Source organism: Chiloscyllium punctatum, chromosome 37 (assembly GCF_047496795.1).
Source record: "Chiloscyllium punctatum isolate Juve2018m chromosome 37, sChiPun1.3, whole genome shotgun sequence".
Lineage (NCBI taxonomy): Eukaryota > Metazoa > Chordata > Chondrichthyes > Orectolobiformes > Hemiscylliidae > Chiloscyllium > Chiloscyllium punctatum.
The window spans coordinates 1,442,873-1,467,953 of record NC_092775.1 but is presented as its reverse complement, the minus strand read 5'-3'; the positions used below and the strand labels follow the sequence as shown (position 1 = coordinate 1,467,953).

The window sequence follows — 25,081 nt, the reverse complement described above, 5'->3', positions numbered from 1 at the left end:
TAAAACTACATCCCCTAGTTTTTGTGGCCTCTATAAGGGGAAATATCCTCCCAGTATCCACCCTATCATGCCTTCTGGAAATCTTGCAGCTTTCAATGAGATCATTCCTCAATTGTTCTAACCTCCAAACGGTATAGCCATAATCTGTTTAAACCTTCTTAGAACAGAAGCCTTTTATCCCAGGAAAGAGTCGAACAAACATCCTCTGAACTGTTTCTAAAGCAATTATAGTGACTTTTTCAAATAAGGAGACCAAAACTATAAACTACACTCCACAAGTAGACTCACTACGGCCCTGAACACATGTAATAAAACCTTCCTACTTCTATATTCTATTCCCCTAGCAATAATATCAAGATTCCATTTACTTGCTAATCACTTGGTTTGCTTGAAAATTAACTTCCTGTAACCCACGCACCAGGACATCTAGATCCCTTGCCACCACTGGGTTGTGGATCTGATTTTGATTTGATTGATTGACTTCACATGTACTGATATAAAGTGAAAAGTGTTGTTTTAAGTGGTCTACAAGCAGACCGTACCATACAAAGTGCATCAGTGTAGCAGAGCAGAGTACTGAATACAGTGTTACAGCCACAGAGAAAGTGCAGAGAGAGAGATCAACAATAACATTTGAGATGTCCAATCAAAAGTCTGATATCAGCAGGGAAGCAGCTTTTCTTGAATGTGCTTGTATGTATATTAAAACTTTTATACCTTCTGCCTGACGGCTGGAAGAGAGTATAACCTAAGTGGTCAGAGTCTTTGATTATATTGGTTGCTATCTCAAGGCAGTGGGAAGTATCGGTAGCTAGATAGAAGGCTGGTTGGCATGGTGGACTGGGCTGTGTTCACATATGTCTGTAGTTCTTGCCATCTTGAGCAGAGCCATGCCATGTGGTGAGATGCATCCAGATAGGATGCTTTCTATGGTGTATTTATAAAAATTGGTACGAGTATTTGTGGACATACTGAATTTCCTTAGCCACCTGAGGAAGTAGAGGCACTGCTGTGCTTTCTTGACTGTCATGTCAATGTGGGTGGACCAGGATAGATTGTCGGTGATCACCACTCCCAGGAACTTGATGCTCTCAACCAACTCCACCTTAGCATCATTGATGCAGAGGGAAGGCGTGCTCACCATTCTGTTTCCTGAAGTCAATGACCAGCTCCTTCATTTTGTTGACATCGTTGGAGAGATTGCTGTCTTTGTGCCCTGCCACTAAGCACTCAATCTCTTCACTGTACTCTGTCTAGTCATTGTTTGAGATCCGACCTACATGGTGGCGTTGCCAGGAAACCTGTAAATGGAGTTGGAATGGAATTTGGCCACACAGTCATGTGTATAAGGAGTACACAACCTTGCGGAGGAGTACTGTGTAGAGGATTATGGTGGATGTGATGCAGCCACCTATTCTTAATGATTGTGTCTATGGGTCAGAAAGTCGAGGATCCAGTTACAGAGAGGGGAATTGTGACCTATGTCTCGGAGTGTGGAATCACGATGCTGATGGCAGAGCTGTAGTCAACATGTAGGAGACTGATATGGATATCCTTGTTATCCAAATGTTCCAGAGACGAGCATGGGGCCCGGGAGATGGCGTCTGCTGCGGATCTGCTGCGTCGGCAGGCTCGGCAGGCACATTGCAAAGGATCAAAGCAACTTGGTAGGTTGGAGTTAACGTAAGCCATGACTAACATCTCGAAGCACTTCAGAATGATGGAGGTCAGAGGCACTGGGCAGTGTTCAGTCTCTCTCTGTTTAAACTATATACTGATTTTCCATTCTACTCGTAAAGTGGGCTCAGCTTCAATAGCAAAGGAGAAGGATAACAGAGGCAAGCACTGACATAAGGGAAAATAAGCATATTTGCATTTCCATGAGACCTTTTGCAACCTCAGGTCACATAAGAATAATGTGAAATATCACTCTACTGTAATAACAGGGCTCTGCAACCCTGACAGCATGTTGCTTCCTCACAGGTCACAGGCTTGGGATTCTGCACAGAATAATTTGAATCCTATCTCCCCAAAGCTGTCCATCAACTACAAGGTCAGGAATGCGATAGAATACTCTCATCTTGTCTCAAGTGTGCAACTCAAGAAACTCAACACTATCCAGGTCAAAGCTTGATTGGTGCAGGGTTGATGTGACCTGTGACCAGTGGTGTGCTAAAAGGATCAGTGGTGGATCCACTGCTTTTCATCATTTATATAAATAATTTAGATGTGAACATAAGAGGTATAGTTAGTAATGTGGAGATGGCACCAAAATTGGAGGTGTAGTGGACAGCGAAGAGGGTTATCTCATATTACAACGGGACTTTGATCAGATGGGCCAATGGGCTGAGGAGGTGTAGATGGAGTTTAATTTAGATAACTGTGAGGTGCTGCACTTTGGGAAAGCAAATCAGAGCAGGACTTATACACTTAATGGTAAGGTCCTGGAGAGTGTTGCTGAACAAAAAGATGTTGGAGTGCAGGTTCATAGCTCCTTAAAGTGGATTCGCAGGTGGATAGGATAGTGAAGACGACATTGGGTATGCTTTCCTTTATTGGTCAGAGTATTGAGTACAGGAGTTGGGAGGTCATGTTGCGACTGTACAGGACATTGGTTAGGCCACTGTTGGAATATTGCGTGCAATTCTGGTCTCCTTCCTATAGGAAAGATGCTGTGAAACTTGAAAGGGTTCAGAAAAGATTTACAAGGATGTTGCCAGGGTTGGAGGATTTGAACTGTTGGGAGAGGTTGTTTTCCTAGAGTGTCGGAGGCTGAGGGGTGACCTTATAGAGGTTTATAAAATCATGAGGGGCATGGATAAGGTAAATAGACAACATCTTTTCCCTGGGGTGGGGAAGAGTCCAGAACCAGAGGGCATAGATTCAGGGTGAGTGAGGAAAGATATAAAAGGGACCCAAGAGTAACTTTTTCATACAGAGGGTGGTACGTGTATGGAGTGAGCTACCAGAGGAAGTGGTGGAGGCTGATACCTTTTAAATGCTGTAATTGTATCTGGATGGGTTTATGAATAGGAAGGGTTTGGAGGGATATGGGCTAGGTGCTGGCAGATGGGACTAGATTGAGCTGGGATAGCTGGTTGGCATGGACGAGTTGGACCAAAGGGTCTGTTTCCATGCTGTACATCACAATGAATCTATGACTCTATGGTACTGTAAGCCACTCAATTAATTTCGGTAATTTACCTCCTCCACTTCTGTGCGTAATGGTAACAATGTGCCCCTTCTACAAGATGGACCTCAGCAACCATAACTGCCTGGAAGGACAAGGGCAGCAGATACATAGGGAAACCACCAGACAGCTTGTGACCAAAGACACAAACTAAGGGTGTTGGGTATGAATGGGGAAGGGAATAATAGAGGAATGGGGAACTGAGTGACCAAGGGGGAATGACAGAATGTAGACATGCAGAGATGTGAAGTGAATCTCCATCAGACAGGCTGCTGATAGTCTCCTGTCCAGGAGTTTGAAGACAAGCCATTGTCCTCATGGTGCTCAGAGGGTTACATTTGAAAAGTTGGATTGCAGTTGTTGCATCTGTACAGAGGCACGTTTGATAATCTTGTTTTTCATTTTGGGAACAGCTGTACCTGCTGGACTCCACAGGCAAAGTCAGACACTTCAAGGAATGAATTATGGACTGCTAGGTGCTGGACACAATTAATACAAGATGGGGGTTTAAGCAGCTCACCCTGCTGCCTAGTATTCTGGGAGATGTAACAATGAATAACTGTACACCTCAATGGAAAACAGCCTTAAAGCAGCTTTCTGCAAGTCACATGATCCATCAAATGTACTTGGTTACATCAGCACATATCCCAGGACTAGCCTCTGACTCCTTAACCACTAAAATTCCCGCCTCAGGCAACTGACTGTGTGAAGTTTGCATGTTCTCCCCGTGTCTGCGTGGGTTTATTCCAGGTGCTCCGGTTTCCTCCCACAGTCCAAAGATGTGCAGGTCAGGTGAATTGGCCATGCTAAATTGCCTGTAGTGTTAGGTAAGAGGTAAATGTAGGGGTATGGGTGGGTTACGCTTCGGCGGGGCGGTGTGGACTTGTTGGGCCGAAGGGCCTGTTTCCACACTGTAATGTAATCTAATCTAAATCTAAAAAGAATATGAATAGCTCAGTTTAGATTCATTGGTCCATTTTAAAAAGTGACTGTAGTTTATAAACTCAGCCTTCTGTATATTCTAAATGCAACACTGGGATACCATTACAATGCATCCCCTCACAATCTCAAAGGTTACACTTTTTGCCTTTAAATATTTTCAACAGATAACAATGGCAACAAGATTTCTTTCATATTACTGCATGGGAAAAGGCCATTCCACCCACTGTTCCTATGCTGGCTCTTTGATACAGATGTCTGGGTAGTCACACTTGCCTGCTCTTCCTCACAAAAGTACAAATTTAAATTCCTCAGGCACATATTCTGTTGCCTTTTGAACTTGCTATTGATTTTGCTTTTAATCTGCACTCTTTCAGGCAGAGAATTCTAGCCATATTTGGCCTGAGGCAGGATTAGAAATGGGCAAGGTCAAACTAATGGATGCTTCAGATCCTGGTGACTCTACAGAAGGATCATGTAAATGCAAGACAACAATGTCAAGGGTGCACACTGTGCAGGAGAAAGGAACAGAAGGTAACACTGAGAGGAGGCTTATTTGTAACTTGTATGGAGCAGTCTGGCCAAATGGACTGTTATCATGTGAGAACTGTGCCTCTCTTCAACTGCAGGAGGTCAACAGCTAGATGGACCTCAAACAGTATCTGACCAAAGGAGCTGTAATTGTCAATGCATTCAGCTGAAGAGCCTGCCTCACTCACCTCGTGTGTTAGTTGCCAGGTCTGCTACTTTCTGAAAAGCATCGAGAAAGGATCCAGCAATTACAATGGTAGTCCTGAAATAAAATGAGCATTAATTATGTTAATGGTAATTCTACATTATTCAGCAATACAGTTCAAACACTGGCTGGTAAAGTCACACTGTGGCTAGGAATACACAGGGTCACTATTTAAAAATTAGGGATTCCCATTTAAAACCGAGATGAGACAAAAATCTTTCTACACCTGAGTACTACTCAGTGACAATCCCTCCTCCAACTATCACAGCTTAACAGGAGATGCAAAATGAATTCTGAAATACTGGGCCAATTGCAAACATACAGAGCAGACAGGATGAGCTTTAATGAAGCCTTTAAAAAGAGTTTGAGTTTTATAAAGTTAAAAGATTTGTGGCACAGTGATACGGAGGTAGGAGGTCAGGGTTCAAGTCCCACCCACTCCAGAGGTGCATATTAGTTTCGCTGAATAGGTTATTTAGAAAATATCTACACAGGTTAAAAAGGCAAGACCAATTCCTCAGCTTGGAAGGTCAGTGATGTGACATCATCAATTGAGAACAATGGACCTGAGCAAGGAGAAGAAATTATTTTGTCTGATGGATTTTAGGAATACAGAATGATTTACCACAGGGATTGATAAAGATAGAGATCATGGAACTGTCAAAAAGAAACAGGAACAAGGACAAGAACATGCAGAGCAATTGGGATAAAGACGAGTGGGTGTACTCTGGAAGGGATAGAGGGATATGCAGTAAGAGCAGGGCAGAGGGATGACTGGGATTGATACAAGCTGCAGCAAGTGACTGATACAGGGTAGTAGTGAGAGGGTAGGATGATGCAGGGGGCAGGGCAGAGGTGAAGAGAAAGGGAGGGGTGGGGGGAGACAGACAGAGAAGTGGGGGGGAAGAGAGAGAGAGAGTGCAAGCGAGACATGGTGGTGGGGGGGGGGGGGGGGGGGAAGAGTGAGAGCATGCACAACGGGAGGGGGAGGGAGGTTTAGAATCATAGAATTCCTACAGTGCAGAGGCCATTTGGCCCATTGAGTCTGTCTCCAAACACCATCCCACCCTTTCCCCAAACCCCACGTTTACCATAGTTAACCCACCTAGCCTGCACATCTCCGGACACTATGGGCAATTTAACATGGTTAATTCACCTAACCTGCACATCTTTGGGCTGTGGGAGGAAATTAGAGCACCCAGAGGAAACCCACGCAGACACGGGGACGACGTACAAACTCCACACAGACAGTCACCCATGGGTGGAACTGAACCCAGGCTCCTGGCGCTGTGAGATAGCAGTGCTAACCACTGAGCTGCATTCACAAATTGAACGGCCTACTAGCACTCTCAAATGACCAATTAAACGATGATTATTGGGAACCTGAGCACTGCCTCGACCAGGTAAAAAGCAAAGAAAAATTACCATGGCAAAAAGCAAGCTACTTATGATGAGTTGGATTAATAAACTAAATTAGTACCTTAAGTGTGATTGCAGCTTTGTAGTTTTGGAAATGAAATCCTCCCAAACTGGGTAACCACCCTAGAGAATAAAAAATATAGGTAAGATGAAGAACAGTTGAATTGAATCAGCAATGACACGGAGTACAATGAATAAAGACTGAAATATCACAAACTTGAAAGTGTTATATAAAGCATTTGATGCATTGACTTTATCCTTATCCCTTCATAGGATGTCGGCATTTATTACACAGCCTAACTGCTGTGTAATCCTTTCATCCCAGTTAAGAGTCAACCCAACTGTTCTGGGTCTGGAGTCACATATGGGCAGACCAGGTAAGGATGGCAGATTCCCTTCCCTAAGTGACACAATGAACCAGGTGGCTTTCTAAGACAATCGATGGTGGTTCTATGGTCACCATTAGGCCAGTTTTTATTCCAGTACCTGTACTTTTTTAATTGAATTCAAAAAGGCTCACTATTTGCTACAGTGTCACATCCCCAGGACACCAGCTTGAGGTTCTGGATTACTACTGCACTGACATTACCACTGTACCACCAATTCATGTTGAAAGCTAGAAGAAGCAATGAGAGAGAATCTAACCACCATCTCTTGACATTCAATGGCATTACCATCAGTGATTACCCAACTATCAACATCCTTGGGTTACTTTTGACCAGATCTCAACTGGACTCCCCACATAAACACAGTGGCTACAAGAGTAGGACACAGACACAGTCACAGTAAGCAAGTTAGCAACTGCAATGAGTAACTCACTTCCTGACTCCCATAGCTCGTCCATTATCGACCACGCACAAGTCAGGAGTGTGATGGAATATTCTCCACTTGCCTGATGGGTGCGTATCTAACAACACTCGAGAAGTCTGACACTTGGATGACAGAGAAGAGGAGCTTCTCATCAAGAGGAAGAAGAAAGCTGACTTCAGGTTGAGGTTACAAGGATCTGGCACAGCTTTAGAGGATTATAGGGTAGCTAGGAAAGAACTCAAATGGCCTGAGGACAGCTAGGAGGGGGGGGGGACGAGAAAGCCTTGGTGGGAAGGATTAGGGAAAACCCAAAGGTATTTTACACTTACATGAGGAATAAGAGAATGATCAGAGAGAGGGTAGAGCCAATCAGGTATAGTGGAGGCAACTTGTACCTCGAGTCTGAAGAGGTAGAGGAGGTCTTCAATGAGTTTTTTGCTTCAGTATTCATGAGAGAGAGGGACCTTGTTGAAAGTGAGAACACAGTGGACCAGGTTAATAGGCTTGAACAGATTGATATTTAGAAAGTGGATGTGTTGGAAATTCTGGGAAGCATCAAGATAGACAAGTCCCCAGGGCCGGACCAGATATAACCAAGGTTATTGCGGTTAGTGAGGAATGAGATTGCTGTGCCTGTGGCGATGATCTTTGCATCCTCTCTCTCCACAGGAGTAGTACCGGATGATTGGAGGGAGGTGAATGTTGTTCCTCTGTTCAAAAAAGGGAATAAGGAAATCCCTGGGAATTACAGGCCAGTCAGTCTCATGTCTGTGGTAAGCAAGGTACTGAAAAGGATTCTGAGAGATAGGATTGATGACTATTTGGAGAAACATGGTTGATTAAAGATAGTCAGCATGGCTTTGCAAGGGGCAAGTCATGCCTCGCAAGCCTTATTGAGTTCTTTGAGGGTGTGACAAGACACGTTGATGAAGGTCAAGCACTGGATGTGGTGTCCATGATAATCAGCAAGGCATTCGATAAGGATCCCCAAGGTAGGCTCATCCAGAATGTTCAGAGGTATGGGATACAGGGAAAATTGGCTGTCTGCAGACAGAATTGGCTGGACAAAAGACGAACAATCCTGCTTTCCTCCTCTCAGACTGCCCAATTAGCTAGGCTCTGAGATTCCTATTCAAGACATGTATAAGTCAGTTTGTGCAGAGAAAGGGAAATTAATTGCATTGTTACAGTTAAGCATTACTGACATTCCAGATTCCTGGAATTTTATAAGTTTCTTTCATTACTCTGTGGCATTGCACTGAATTGGAGTTGTACTGAAAGGGTTGAGTAGAGATGCTGTTCTGAGGTTTGTATATTTTTTGTGACGTTTCACTTTCACCTCAACAAAATGCCATAATGTGTTCCGTGCTTTCCTGAATGAACCTTTTCTATTCTGGTTGGGCACAAGCCAGGGCCTCCCATAAGACAGCGGGGTGTTTGACTTTTTTCAGGGTTGCTTTGAGGACACCCCTAAAGTGTTTCCACTGTCTTTGTGGACATCTCTTGCCATGACCAAGCTCAGAGTACAGCATTTGCTTCTGAGGTCTGATGTCAGGTGAACAAATGACATCCTAGCCAGAGGAACTTGTTTTGAATGACTAACATCTCACTGCTGGCCGTGTTGGGTTGGGAGATGCTGCTGCTGTTGGACCTCTTGTTGTGTACAAAGTTGTACGAGAAGCTAACTACTGGAATGGAGCCAGTGGATGTGGTTCACTTGGATTTTCAGAAGGCTTTTGTTAAAATATCACATAAGAGGTTAACGTGTAAAATTAAAGTACATGGGATTGTGGGTATTGTACTAATGTGGAAAGCAAACTTAGACAGACAAGAAACAAACAGCAGGAATAAATTTGACATTTTGCGAGCGACAGCAAGTGATTAGTGGGGGTGATGCTTCAGTGTGACTTGAACAGGCTGAGCGAGTGCGCAAATGCATTGAGATGCAGTATAATGTAGCAAAACCAGGGAGGCAGATTATCTGAATGGTGATAGATTGGGAAAGGGACAGATGCAATGAGACCTGGTTGTCCCCATACACCAGTCTCTGAAAGGAAGCATGCAGATGCAGCAGGTGGTGAAGGTGCCAAGTGGTATGTTGGCTTTCACAGTCAGAGGATTAGATTACAGGACCAGAAATGTCTTGCTGCAGTTGTACAGGGCCCTACTGAGAAAACACCTGGAGTACTGTGTGCAGTGTTCGTCACTTTATCCGAGGAAGGATGTTCTGGCACTGGAGGAAGTGCAATAAAGGTGACTGATTGTTGGGATGGCATGAATGATGTATGAAGAGGGGCTGGATTTTAAAAAAGGAGGGTTGAGCTTATAGAAACATAGAATTCTAACAAGATTAGACAGGGAAAACACAGGAGGTATGTTCTGGGATGACCAGGGAGTCCAGAGCCAGAGGTCACAGTTTAAGGATGCAGAGTAGGCCATTTAAGATGGAGAGAAGGACAATTTTTAAGCCACAGAATGCAATGAGCCTGCAGAATTCTCTGCCACAGGAAGAGGATGAGGTCAAACTGAATGTTTTCATGATGCGAAGGAGCCGGTGTTGGATTGCAGTGAACAAAGTTAAAAATCACAGCACCAGGTTATAGTCCAGCAGGTTTATTTGGAAGTACAAGCTTTTGGAGCACTGCTCCTTCATCAGGTGGCTAGTGATAGACGAGTAGGAGGCTGGAAGAACACAGCAAGCCAGGCGGCACGAGGAGGTAAAGTTAACGTTTCGGGTGTAACCCTTGTTCAGGGTCCAGAAGGTTACACTGGAAACATTGACTTCTCCACCTCCTGATGCATCACAGGATAGTCAGGAGACCAGTAGCTGTTAATGAAAGCAGCTTCCAAAGGTGTCAGATAAAACATGATAAGAACAATCTAAGATTGTCTGCAATGCTTTTACTAATAGAACTATTAACTCAGCACCCTGAACTTCTTAGTAATTCATACTTAAATGTATGACACTAATTTGTAACTAGGTTCTTGGAAGAAAACTACGAACGGATGAGTCAGCTATAAAGATCGTGAGGGATAACATTAGTTCCTCCTCATTTACACATAAACCCCAAGCTTCAACTGTCAGAATGCTGCCATCTCAACCGGATGTAAAGGTGCCATGCATTTCAAAGAGCAAGGGTGTTGCAGGCATTATTCATCCTACAAATAAACTTACTAAAAGAGAATAACTGTTCTTCAGCACATGACTGTTTGTGGGAGTTTGCTGTGTGCTAATAGGTTGCCAACTGTCCAACATTCATTACTGTTACTTATTTCTTAAAGTGCTTCATTAGCTAAAAAGGACATTATGTAAATAATCACAGATGCCAGTCCTCAGTCAATTTGATTCACTCCACATTGCGTAAAGAAACAGAAGGCATCAGATACTGCGAAGCAAGTTTTGAGAAGGTTTGGAGCTCAGGTTGAGGTTCTGGGTGTAAGTTTGCTTGCTGAGCTGGAAGGTTCACTTTCAGACGTTTCATCATCATACTAGGTAACATCATCAGTGAGCCTCTGGTATGGCCTGCTTTTCTAAATGTGTTTAGGTTTTCCTGGGGTTGGTGATGTCATTTCCAAAAGATACACACACAAAAACTCCTAGAAGCATGGCATTCCAACTGGAACTCTATCAACAAATGCATTTACCACCCCCGGAGAAAAGGAACAGGAAATGACATCACCAACCCAAGGAAACCTAAACACATAAATAAAACGCGGGCCATACCACCAGTGCTTCACTGGAGGCTCATTGATGATGTTAACTAATATGGTGATGAAAAGTCTGAAAACCTTCCAGCTCAGCGAGCAAACTTATATCCAGATACTGCAAAGGCTATGGGGCCGGGCAACATTTCAGGAATAGCATTGAAGACTTATGTTTCAAAACTTGCTGTGTCCCTAGGCAAGCTGTTCCAGTACAGCTTCAATATCAGCATCTACCCAACAATTTTTGGAGGTCTCTACCCCAGAAGGTTATGGGTGCACGATTATTGAACACATTTAGGGCTGGGTGAACAGGTTTTGGGTTCTTTCAGCAAAGGGAGGGATATGGCAACAGGTGGGAAATAGGTGAGATAAGTTAAAGGTCAAACATTTTATTGACCTCCACTGATTGGGGTCATATCTGGCACAAAAGAAGATGGTTGTGTTTGTTGGAGGTCAATCATCTCAGCTCCAGGATATTACAGGATGCCCTCATGAGTATCCCAGGCCAAACAATCTTCAGGTGCTTCCTTAATAATTTCCCCACTCTTGCAAGGTCCAAAATGGAAATATCCACTAATGATTATAGAATAGTGACAAGAAATACAAGAGTAGACTGTACAGTCCATCATCACAGCAGCAGTGTAATGGTAATGTCACTAGCTTAATAATTCAGAGCCCTAAATTAACATTCTCGGGACATGGGTTCAATTCAGGACACGGTAGACAGAGAAATTTGAATTCAATTGGGGAATAAAAAGATGGCCTAATGGCGACCATTGGCAATCACCGTAAAATTATCTCGATCGTTAATGTCCTTGAAGGATAAAGATTTCCAACCTTTTACCTGGACTGGCTCAAATGTGACAAAAGAGCTAGATCAACATGGTTTACTCTTACCACTGTCAGCACTCTGCTTCAGATTGCTACCCAGTGATGTCATGCTTACATTCATTAGTCAAGGGATCTTGATCAAATGGGTCAATGGGCTGAAAAACAGCAAATTGATTTCAATCCAGATAAATGAGAGTTATTGCATTTTGGTACAACAAAAAAAGTCAGGCTTTTACAATTAATGGTAGAGCCTTGGGTAGTGTTGGAGAAGAGGGACTTAGGGGTGCAGGTACATCATTCTTTAAAAAAGTTTGCCTAACACAGACTGGGTGGTTAAAAAGGCGTTTGGCACACTTGCCTTCATTGCTCAGTTAAGGAGTTGGGATGTTATGTTGAGGTTGTACAGGACACTGGTGAGGTCGCTTCTGGAAGAATGTGTCCAGTTGTGGTCACCCAGTTAAAGTAAGGATACTATTAAGCTGAAGAGGGTTCAGAAGACATTTACCAGGATGTTGCCACGTGTTGAGGCCAAAGTTATAAAGAAAGGCTGAGACTCTTTTCACTGGAGTGTAGGAGGTTGAGAGGTGACCTGATAGAAGTTTATAAAATAATGAGAAGTATAGATAGATGTGACGATAGTTGACTTTTCCCCAAGATGGGGAATTTCAAGACTAGGGGACACAATTTTAAGGTGAGAAGAGAGAAATTCAAAAAAGGCAAGGCAGATCTTTTTGCACCGAGGGTGTTTGCGTGTGGAATGAACTTCCTGAGAAAGTGGTGGATGTAAATACGATTACAGTATTTAGAAGGAATTTGGATGGATACATGAATAGGAATAGGAGAAGTTTGGAGGGATATAGGAGCAGGCAGGTGGGACCAGTTTAATTTGGAATTATGTTCAGCATGGACTGATTGGACTGAAGGGTCTGTTTCTGTGCTGTATGACTCTATGATAAGATCAGGTTTATTCTTCTATGGGCATGGCAGGCTGCCATCATTCACTGTGCTCTTCTCAATCTATTCTTGGTGGTTTACTCTTAAACTGTCCTCTGGGACATTAGGGATGGGCAATAAATTTTGGCCTAGCTAGCAATGCCCACATTCCATAAACGAACATAAAGAAATTCCTAAACAAGTGATTCATCCAGACTCAGCACAGACACGGTTGTTCAGTGGATTATCCAACCTAACTTCTTCCACATATTGCAGCTGGGGCTTCAGTCTCAGATAGCTGACTGACTTTAACACTGGTTAATATGCTCATTCACTAAGTGCGAGGTCTAAATATTGAATATTTGAAGTCCAAAGATTTCACTTCATGAATTTTACAATCAATTCTGAAGCTTCAGTTCCTTCAAAGGCCTCTCCTCCCACATGTACTATTTATATTCAGAGTATTGTGACAAGTCTCCCATACTTGGACTATATTTAGCACACAGTTGTTCTGTCTACAAGGTGTACTAACAGAGGGAGATGGACAGAATATATTTCACAGACATCTCAAAACATCTACAGAAATAGAATAGCTTCTTTTTAAAGAGTCCACAAACTGCAATCCTCCACAGCTGAGCAGGATCATGAAATCTGCTTCTAATTCCACACCCCAAGCTGGAAGTGACAGGCTTAGCACAGCTGCATTGTGACTTAGATTCAGCCCCACACAAACCAATCCATAAAATTATTCAACCACAGGTAATCAGAGAAGAGGGTGGGACTTGTAGAATGACATCCCCTTGATTGCTGGGGGCTGCCACATTAATGGAGTATGCCAGCTATTCCCCCAAAGAGTCCAGTCAGCAGGGAATATTGAGTCAATACTGAAAAGGAAAAGATCCATGTGGAAAAAAAGTCAATGACCAGCAGTGAGTAGACAGCCCACACTGAGAACTTGGGACAATTTACATTGCAGCACGGTCTGAAAGGGCATCACCTGGCTCCTAGGAAGGCAGTATTCTCGTGATTAGGAAACCACGTTATTCTGTCCAGGAAATTGAAAGCCTGAGAGGAGTCCACCAGATTTTCCTGTAACTGATTCAGACTCATCAAGCCACATAACCAGTTGCTCCTGTAAACAGGTCACTTGGACAGGTGCTAAAAGCATTCTTGTCATTTACTTTTAAAGGTGATAACTCTCAATCAGGGTAGAATCTCTGCCCAGGGAAGGGGGAGGTGAGAATGATGGCTGTGAAAGAGTAACAGTATAATTAATTCTATAGCTAACAGCTGGCTAGGATCCTGGGTCTGAATTTGACTCCACTCCCTTGAACACAAGGTCTGTTTGTTCATGTCGCTTGGAGCACTGTGCTGAGCAGTGTGTGAAATATTCAAGGACTGTACATCACAGTAGTTTAATAGTGAATTTTAGAAATTCATTAGCCAAGGAGAGACAATCCATAGCATCAAAGTCCTGTAAACCAGCATGTCACCAAGGTCAAAGAATTTGACCAAAAGTTGCAAAAGACAGACAGTTCAGTGTTATATCATTCAGATGAGAGACAGGATCTTCCTATCTCCTGGAGGAAGAGCGACCAGCTGGATGAGCCCCAGGAAACTGTGATCACTCATTGATTCCTTAAGTTTAAATCTGGACAGAGTGTCACTGACTATTCAAACACGAAGGCAGGTTGCAGACCTGTAATTTGGATGCCAGTGGATTATCTGGCAGTACTTACTAGATAGCAGGAAGAGAAACTCTAGTTGATTATCTCTGTCCAGAGCAGTTCTGGATTGACTTGCTCCACCAATCCCTTTAATGAGATTCCAGTCTGTAATCTGTAGTTAATGTCTATTATTGAATTTATAAATTAATTGCATGCAGACGATCATGAGGTATGAACACACTCAGTTGTGCTCCCAAACAGCCTATCAGCCACTTGGGGCATCATGGTTCTTCAAATATTTCTTCTCTTCAATGATCTGCCTGAATTACATTAGAAGGAAACATTTGGGTAAACTAGCCCTTAGCGACAAGTCAACACCAACAGGATAGTGAGTATATTTTCCCCAAGTGGCAAGGCACGACAAGACATAGAAGTATGCCATTCAGCCCTTCAAGCCTGCACCACCAATTAATATGACCATGGCCCATCATCTAACTCAGTACCCGTTCCTGCTTTCTCCACATTCCCTTTGATACCTTTGACCCTAAGAACAGTATCTAACTCCTTCTTGAAAACATTCAATGAATTGGCCTCAAATGCTTTCTGAGGTAGTGAATTCCACAGGCTCACCACTCTTTGGGTGAAGACATTTTTCATCTCAGATCAAAAAGACTTCTCCCTTATCCTTAGACTGTGACCCCTGGTTCTGGACTCTGTTTATTGAGTACATCATTCCTGCATTTAATCCTATTAGAGTTTTATTGATTACTAGGAGATACCCTTCCTCATTGTTCTAAACTCTAGTGAATATAGTCCCACCTTCCCAGGTACAGTCCGGCAAACCTTCTTTGCACTTCCTCAATGAACAAAACATCCTTCCTCAGATAAGGTGACCAAGATTGCGCACAATTCTCTAGGTGTGGTCTTACCAATGCCCTGTACAGTTGCAGCAAGGCATCCTGCTCTTATACTCAAATAATAGGCAAATTAGGTGCTTTATTTCATTCAGAAAGTAATGACACAAAAGCAAACTGTTTAGGACCCAGATGGAATATTGAAATTCTGGGCACCACACTTTAGGAATAATGTCAAGGCCTCGCAGATGATGTGGTGGAGATTTAGAAAACAGTGCCAGTGAAGGAGGACTTCAGTCTCATGGAGACAGGCGATAGTGGGATTACACTTGCTACAGCAGCTACAGTGACAGGAGATTTAATGGAGGTGTTCACAGTTATGAAGTGCTTTGACTGAGTAAATACAGTAAATTCCAGTTTCAAGTCAGTACCCAGAGAGACATGAATTATCAGAATCTACATGAGAATTTATTTTTTAAAACAAAGTGAGTTGTTATGATCTAAAACATGCTGCCTGGAAGGACAGTGGAAACAGGTTCAGTAATAATTTTCTAAAGAGAATCAGATAAATATTGGTAAAGAAGAAATCAGCAAGGCTCTGAGGAAAGAGCAGGGAAGTGAGACTAAATCATTAATTTTTCCAATGAGCTGGCAGAGACACAATTTGATATTCTCTTCTATTTTATGGTTCTACAAAAAAAAGCCTTTGCTGTTTTCTGCCACTGGTGTAGTGATTTCGGTGAGTTGCTCTTTGTTAAATAACGACATCCATATTTTCTGCCTCACCCTCCTCAGCTACAACCTCTTTATAATGTTGCATCAAACACAAACAACTTCCTCTCTCGATAAGAGCATACACTCTCCACCCTAAACACACCATTCAAAAATTTAGCCATTGGAAAGCCATGCGCAATGATTAGTTCGGATGAGATTAAAGCAATGAGCCACCAATAGAGGCATCCAGCATCAAGCACAAACTCAGTCCCCTCAGTTTTATTTACAGTATTGCATGGATATTAAACTGGACAATCTATCAGTTTACCTGGAGCCACTAATTCTAGGAAATAATGTACCAAATTTGCTGCAGATCGCCAACTATTAGTTGCTACTTAGACTTATTCATGAAAAGTTTGGCTTTCAAATATTTTGTGGCAATTTACAGAAAGTGTGAGCTGATAATGTCACAGAAAGAAAGGAGTTAGAGATCAGATTCACCAGGCCAAATAATGTTTAGCTCCTTAACCAATCCAACTGAATAATTCTGAAATTAATAGTGCAAGAACTATGATGGAAATGTAAATTAGAATAGGTAAATTCAATGTCAAATCAGGTACAAATGCAATAAAGTGAGAGAAAGAAAAATTAAACATAGGAAAGAGGTGAAAGACAAAACTATAAATTTGTCTTTTTAAAACCAATCCACACCTGAAGGATTGAGATTCCATATAATTAATTGTTGATTTCAGTGCCCGAGAGGTTGATTGGCAGTAACTGCATCACTGAGTAGATGCTCAGATTGAAAGAGTCAAGACTAAACGTATTTGGTGAGATGAGTTTCTGTCATTGCTGCTTCCCATCACTAACTTTGAGGCAGTACTTGCAACCATTCTCCCCACCTCCCTAACCTGGACCTGTATCCATTCTGCCCAGCCACACCAAAATAATGTTCTCCCAGAGACTGTGTACACACAGCACCTGCAATCCTACCACTTGCAGCTCCATTCCCTATCTGACTGTTCAAGGTCAAGGGAGCAAATCACTATTTGGTTATATTTAGAATATACATACCATGCATGCTATTAGAATGGTCTGAGGATGATCTCACAATCTCCTAGCCAGTGGGTAGAGATCCAGCTCTCGAATCCAAGACGACACAGAAAAAAAGCTATCCCACCTTTTATGGGATGTGGGCATAGCTGGCTAGGCTAGCATTTTACTGCCCATCCCTAATTATCCAAAGGGCAGTTAAGAGTCAACCACATTGCAGTGGGACTGGAGTCACACATAAGTCAGACCAGATTTAGGACAGCAATTTCCTTTTCTAAAGGATACTAATGAATCAGACAATGGTTTCACAGTCATTAGGCTCTTAATTTCAGATTTGTTATTGAATTCAAATTCTACCATTTGCCATGGTAGGATTCAAACACGGTTCCTAGAACATTACCTGGATCTCGGGATTAATCACCTACCGATAATATCACTAGGCCATTGCTTCCCCTCTCATGGTCTTCGACCCCACACACTCAGCCAGTGCAAATGAGCAAGTCAAGTGATTAGCAGTAAAGAGAATAAGAAGAGAACTATTTGTTTTTATACAGAGCCTTTAGCATGGTCAGACGTCCAGAGCAATGGTGCACTGTCAGAGGGGCAGGCAGCACAATATGCATCCTGAGGATATGCAACATTCCTGATGAAGGACTTTTGCCCAAAACGTCGATTCTCCTGCTCCTCGGATGCTGCCTGACCTGCTGTGCTTTTCCAGCACCACACACTAGACTCTAATCTCACTTTCGCCTTGCACAACATACATCACTATCAACATTAGAAGGATAGACTACTTAGGCATACTCACATTGTGGAAACTTCTTGAGCACAAATTAGTTGCCAAGATACTTACATTAGAACACTGACTACATTCTGAAAGTGCTGAAATGATTGAAAGTGATTTGAGGGAGGCCAGGTTTAGTGGGTCTTATATAAGTACAAAGTTTTTCATTTTAATTTTGACATTCCAGGCCTAGAGGTGAAATTCCTCCATATAATAACATTACTGTTTCTTGCTGTAAACTAATCATCTTAATTTTTCTTGTTAAACTCTAAATTTAAATATGAGTAAAGACAGTTTCTGGACTTCAGCTCAATAAAAACCATAGAAACAACATGCTGACTGCAATTCACTCAATTCCAATGACAGCTTAAGGACAGAAGGGCCTGCTACACTCTCACAGGATCGGGTGGCAGATGCAAACACTCACTGACAACTGGATTAGAACAAATTCTTTATTCTAGGACTGAAGCAATGCTTCCACCTGTCAGTCAGATCTCAATTCCACTTGAGCAGAATGTGTTTTTTATTATTCATTCATGAGACACGGGTAATGCAGGGCCAGCATTTATTGATTATTGAGATGGTGGTGGGGAGCTGCTTCCTTGAACAGCTGCAGTCCACCTGCTGCAGGTTGACCCCCAATGCCATTAGGGAGAAAATTCCAGCATTGTGACCTAGTAACAGTGAAGGAATGGTGATCGATTTCTAAGTCAGGATGGTAAGTGGCTTGGAGGGGAATTTGCAGGTGATGGTGTTCCTATATATTTTCGGTCTTTCCTTTCAAACACCTTCCAAACCTAGTGGTCACAGGTTTGGAAGGTGTTGTCTAAGGATGGCACCAGGCAGTAATCACTGCAACAGCTCAACATAGAACATTTTGGCACACAACTGTCCCAAATGAACTGTACCCCTCCTGAGAGCGTATGATAGGGACAGTGTAAGGGGAGCTTTACTCTGTAACTAACCTCATTCTGTACCTTTTCTGGAAGTGTTTGATGGAGACAATGATTGTTTGATACAGTGCATAATTTAAAATCCAAATTAAATTGGGCGAGGCTTTTCTGAATGGAAGTCAGACTGACAGATTAATCTGCATTATAGACAAACAGTTTGGATTAGATCTTAGTGATACCCTGGGTATATTGAACAAATAACTGAATCATGCATATCAGACATGTCCATAGTCAACCACAGGTTTGAGAGAAACATGAGGGTGCAACAATGGGCAAACAGAATTAAGGAAAATCCCAAAATCTTTTATTCATACATAAGGATACATATGGATAGAAAACTGGCTGGGCAGGAGACAGAGAGCAGCAGAGGAAGGGAGTTTCTCAAATTGGAGAGCTGTGACCAGTGGTGTTCCACAGGGAACAGTGTTGGGGCCACTGTTGTTTGTGATATACATCAATGATTTGGAGGAAGGTATAGGCGGTCTGATTAGCAAGTTTGCAGATGACACCAAGATTGGTGGAGTAGCAGATAGTGAAGGGGTCTGTCAGAGAATACAGAACATAGATAGATTGGAGAGTTGGGCAGAGAAATGGCAGATGGAGTTCAATGTGGGCAAATGTGAGGTGATGTATTTTGGAAGATCCAATTCAAGAGCGAACTATATGGTAAATGGAAAAGCCCTGGGGAAAACTGATGCACAGACAGACCTGGGTGTTCAGGTCCATTGTACCCTGAAGGTGGCAACGAAGGTCAATGGAGTGGTCAAAGCGGCATACGGCATGCTTTCCTTAATTGGACAGGGTACTGAGTACAAGAGTTGGCAGGTCATGTTACAGTTGTATAGGATTTTGGCTTGGCCACATTTGGAATGCTGCATACAGTTCTGGTCGCCACATTACCAAAAGGATGCGGATACTTTGGAGATGGTTCAAAGGAGGTTCGCCTGGGATAGAGGGCACTGGCTAAGAAGAGAGGTTGAGTATATTAGGATTATTTTCATTAGAAAGACAGAGTTTGAGGGGGACCTGATTGAAGTGTACAAAATCATAAGGGGTATAGACAGGGTGGATAAAAAGAAGCTTTTTCCCTCAGTGGGTGATTCAATTACTAGCAGTCACAAGTTCAAGGTGAGAAGGAAAAGGTTTAAGGGAGATATACATGGAAAGTTCTTTATGTAGAGGGTGGTGAATGCCTGGAACACATTATCAGCGGAGATGGTAGAGGCAGGCACAATAGCATCCTTTAAGATGTATTTAGACAGATACATGAATGGGCAGGGAGCAAAGGGTTATAGATCCTTAGAAAATAGGCTGCAGATTTAGATAGAGGATTTGGATCGGCGCAGGCTTGGAGGGCCGAAGGGCCTGTTCCTGTGCTGTAATTTTCTTTGTTCTCTCAGTGGTGCTGATAAAGGAGGGCGAGAGAGTCTGGGCAGCACAACAGTTGGTTACTCCACCAAAGACAAGTAACCATGCACACAGTCAGGGAAACGCACATTTTGACAGTGCTCCCCAAGGCAAGCGACTGGAATTTAGCTTCTGATGAGTCAACACCCAGGGGAAAGACAGGAAATAAACTCTGCCACATTCCAAAGGGAACAGATGCACTTAACCTGAAACCCATCACTTTGTGGACGGTAGTTTTCTTTTGTAATCAGCGACTCTGAAGGCTGCACCTCCTGTTTTTTTTTAACAATTGTATCACCTGAAATATTACAAGCAATCTATGAGAAAACATTGCTGTAATAAAGTACAGGCTTAACATTTGGTCTTGTCTAGACCTGGGCAAACCAAAAAAAAACAAACTGTTGGTTTAACCTGACCTTCCCAGAACATATTTCAGTCACATCTCTTTAATGGGCAACGCCCTGAATGACTCCTACAAAGTAACTACACGTAGATATCTAAATACATTTTATAAAATCATTGACAGATAAATGTCTGAATATTTAATGTTTGTTCTCCAGGTCCATGCTCTTGGAAGGTGAAACATCCCAGAGAGACACATTTAGGCAGAGTGAGGAACGGAGAGAGGGAAAACACAGGTAGAGTTGGGAGAATAACTACAGAAAAAAGCAGGAGGCTCCAGGCAGAAAGAGGGAGAGATATACAGGCAGGAACACTCGGGACAGGGAATCTGAGCTCATTTTCCACCATCCTGGGAGAGTCATTGTACACTTCCTGCCAGAAATCAGTGACTCCCAGTTAATGCCTCTCTTACAAAGCCACTGAGAACTAAAAAAAAACTATAAAAGATTAAAAGGTTAAAGTATGCATTTGCCACCATGGAGATTGGGTAACGAATGGCTGGAATAAGAAACACCTATAAATATTACTTGATAGATCCTCCCCATGGGCTCAGTGCATTCCAATGTGCAAAACATTTCTCAATCCAAGCCCCACCTTATCTTGGCATAGGAAACTGCAGGGTGTCTCATCGTGAATCAATCTTGAGCAAGAGCAAGAACATAGCTAAAGGCATTGCTACAGATATTTAAGTCACTACCTGCTTTACAAACCAAGATATATCAGTCTGGTCCATTTAATCCTGGCTGAGTCAGAGGATTTTCGGTTTATGTTTGAGATTGGAGCCCTGAACTCCGCTGACACATTGTACAGTACTGAAGGACTGCTGCACTGTCAAAAGATCGGTCTTTCAGAAGACAGAGATTTAAATCAAGGCTATTTTTCCAGAGGAGTGGCCAACATTTATTGCTCAAACAAAATCTCAATAACCAGATAATCTGTTTTTAATCATACTGCAGGTTGTGGAATATTGATATGTGGAAGCTGACTGCTGCGTTTCCTACTTCATTTTATTGGCCATAAACTACCTTGGACTATTAACATGTTGAACAGTGCTGCAAAAATGCAAGTCCAGTGGAAGTCTGTTAAAACTTGGAGGATGGGGGTGCAAAAAGTGAGACCAAGTTAAAGTTGCACCCACTATTTTCTACTCGTGGAATGAATACTTAAACAATGATTTACCTGATTTGGGAGCTGTGAGACCTACAAACCCCTTTGTACTGAACTATGTTAAAATGGCAATTTTTAATGAAACTGTAATGTTTTTTCTTTGAGCTGAGATTGTGACTGCATGTTCCAACAATTCAGGTGGAGCTGAATTGAACAGTATCAGGTTAGAGCTGAGTATTAAGCAATGTGTGGCTCATCACCCACCTCAGGCATCTCAATACCATTCATGCCAGGTCAGAGCTGGATTAACAACCACTTCCTTGGATGGTGTAACTTCAATAACTTGCCCAACACCCTGATTCGGAATTGCATTGGCATTCCTTCACTAATTAATTTTCAAACATCACACCATGCAACCAAAATCAGCACTGCGGATGTCCCCAAACCACACTGACTGTAGAGGTTCAAAGTGGCAGCTTACTATCATTCTTTCAGGGCAATTATAAATGCACAGAAAATGCTGGTCCAGGCAGCATCACCCTCATCCCATGAAAACATTTCCTGGTCTCCAGACCAGCACCGTTCCTCTGCTGGGATCAGTGACTCATCCCTTTAGCTGATGGTTTACAAAACAACTGCTTCCTGTAACTGCACTTAATGATTTACCACAATTGATGAATTCAGTCTCACTGAAGTTCTCTGTAAATACTTAGGGTCTCTATAAGCACTACACACAATATTTTCCCACATTGTTCTGATACCAGCTGATGTACTACTGGATAAATCAAAAAAATGATAAATCATTCATCGCCAGATCAACAAAGGCAAGATTCAAAAATCATCCAACTTCCTCCATTTCCAATTGAAATCATTTCCTATTCCTGGTTTAAAAGGATTTTCTGATTATAGTGACATCAGAAAGCTCTTGAATGTACTGATTATTCACATGCAAAATTCTGACAGTTCTTTCTTCCTGGTCACAGTTGCTTCCCCTTGCATCCCATCATATCTGCAGAAGCATGATCATACCTTCACTACTCAAAATTCATTTTGAGACAACATGATGCAGACCATTGGAGAAGAGGCTGGAGCAGTAGGTAGGTGAGCCTGCAGAGGGTCCTGTGGGCTGGAAGAAGGGTGATCGGGGTTATGCATGTGAAGTATCCTGTGTGCCATGGAAGCATCACACACACATATGTGGAGGAGTGGAGATGGGAGGGGTCCCACTGAGGATGAGCTAAAGCAGCAAACTTCACACACCTGGTGATCACATCAAAGTTACCAACCCACCCCAACACAGGTGGCGTTTGCCTTGGAGCTGTGGAGGAAAGGGTGACAGACACTCCAGAAGATCCATCACAGATAGAGGTCAAGATAAGGTAGATGCCTTTGAGGAACAATAACACAGAGGATAAAACACTGTCAAACACAATACTGTGCACCCAGGTGCTGTGCAAAAAAAAATCAAAGTTCACAGTGATCAAACCCCCACCACATTGCTTTGGGGAGGGTCAACATCAATTCAGCCCAAACATGAATTAATTGAGAGCTCCTTGTCACCCAGGGGCCACAACGCAGCAACTAGAGAAACCAGGTGATAAAAGCTAAATCTGGCACCAGTGGATCCCCAGATTACATTGTCAGCTGACCTCAGTAACTTGGGACAAGGGTAGGAATTGAACCAAAACAAAGCACAGGGTGCAATCCGGCAGGATTAGAACTCAAAAGCAGAGATGTCACGTCAAACTTGTATCAAAACAGGGTTAGGCAATAACGTGAGTATTGGGCACAATGCTGGTGTCTGTATAATAAAAGGAGGGGGAGAGACAGAGGGAGAGACAGAGGGAGAGACAATAGAGAAAATGAGAAGGTAAGAAGAAGGAGCAGGAGGTCATTCAGCCCATTACTAATTAAAAACCTATTTCCTCAAATTGATTCAGTATCCCAGCATGCACCACACATGATCCTTTGACAGAGGTAATTTCTCATCTGTTTTAAATCTGCCACCTGTTATCCTAAAACTATGACCTCTCATTCTGGATCACACATAAGGGGAGCCATCATCTCTACATCTTTGTCAAACACCTTTAGCTTCTTATTTATTATAATTGTATCTCTTCTCATTCTTCTAAACTCTAGTGAGTATAATCATCATGCCCGAACTAAACTGGGAAACAAACCTTCTGCCCTTATTTTGTCCATACTTCTCTATTCCCTCCCTACTCATGTAACCATCCAGATGCCTCTTAAATGTAGCCAACATGCCTGCTTCCACCACCTCTTCCAGCAGTGCATTCCAGGCTCCTAATACACACTGTGTGAAAACCTCCCTTACACATCTCCCTTAAACCTCCCCACCTTGAACCTGTGCCCCCTTTCAAGCCTGAGAAAAAGCCTCTGACTGTCCACCCGAAGTATGTCTCTCTTAATTGTGCAGACCTCAATCAGGTCTGCTCTCAGCCGCCATCTTTCCAGTGAACACAATCCTAGTCTTTTTAACCTTTCCTCATAGCCAATGCCCTAGAGACCAGGCGACACCCTGGTGAACCTTCTCTGCACTTTCTCCAAAGCTTCCACTTCCTTCTGATGGTGTGGTGACCTAAACTGCACACCATACTCCAAATGTGACCTTACAACGGTTTCATATTGCTGCAACATGGTTTCCCAACTCTTGTACTCCATGCCCCAGCTGATGAAGACAAACTTGCCATAAGCCTCCTTGATCACCATGGGCACCCATGTTACCACTTTTATGGAACTGTGGACCTGCACACCCAGATCTGTCTGTTAATGTTCCTAAGGGTTCTGCCATTTACAGTATAATTCTCACCAAAACATGATCCTCCAAAATGCATCTGTCCAAGTCATCAAACTATATTCTGTTGTATCCTTCCATAATCTTTGGCACGATCAGTAACTCCACCAATCTTCGTGTCACCTGCAAACTTATTAATCAAACTACCCACATTTTCCTCCAGATCCTTTACGGAGGAACCTCTATTTTCCGAATATCATATTATCCGGAAAGATCGCAAGGTCCCGGTGCTTGGCTAAACTATGTTATCCAGCATTCGATTATCTGGAATTCAATTAATTAAACAAAATACTGCTGTCCTATGTCCTTTGAGGTTCCTCTGTTTATACACTACAAACAGCAGAGGACCTAAGACTGATCCCTGTGGAACACTACTAGCTACCAGTCTCCATTCTGAAAAACACCCTCCCACCACTACCCTCCATCTTCTATGACCAAGCCAGTTTTGTATCCATCCAGCCAGCCCACTCCAAATCCCATGTGATTTTATTTTTCCAATCTGCCATGTGGGACTTTATCAAATGCCTTAAAGTCCATCTCAATTACATCCACAGCCCTTCTCTCAATTACCTTTGAATTTTTATGAAGATGTGACAATCAATCAATCAGTCTGGTGAGACTTGAACTTCCCCACACAAAACCATGCTGCCTGTCTAGGCCTAAACTGTTAAAATTCTTTTAAGACAAGCTTTTCATCTTTGAAATGAATCAAATGAACCTTCTCTGAAATGCTGCCAATGCAATTACATCCTTCCTCAAATA

At 42.7% G+C, this 25,081-nt stretch overlaps 1 protein-coding gene across 7 annotated transcripts in view; it reads right to left on the bottom strand.

The window, feature by feature from the left end:
* mtss1 (MTSS I-BAR domain containing 1) overlaps window positions 1-25,081 on the bottom strand; it is a 280,139-nt gene that overhangs the window by 140,406 nt on the left and 114,652 nt on the right. For all 7 annotated transcript variants that reach the window (XM_072556077.1, XM_072556073.1, XM_072556075.1 and 4 more), the window contains 2 exons: window positions 6,346-6,407; window positions 4,849-4,922 (listed from right to left, as the gene is read on the bottom strand). In XM_072556077.1, coding sequence (XP_072412178.1) covers window positions 4,849-4,922; window positions 6,346-6,407 — 136 coding nt within the window. The remainder of the gene's footprint in view (window positions 1-4,848; window positions 4,923-6,345; window positions 6,408-25,081) is intronic.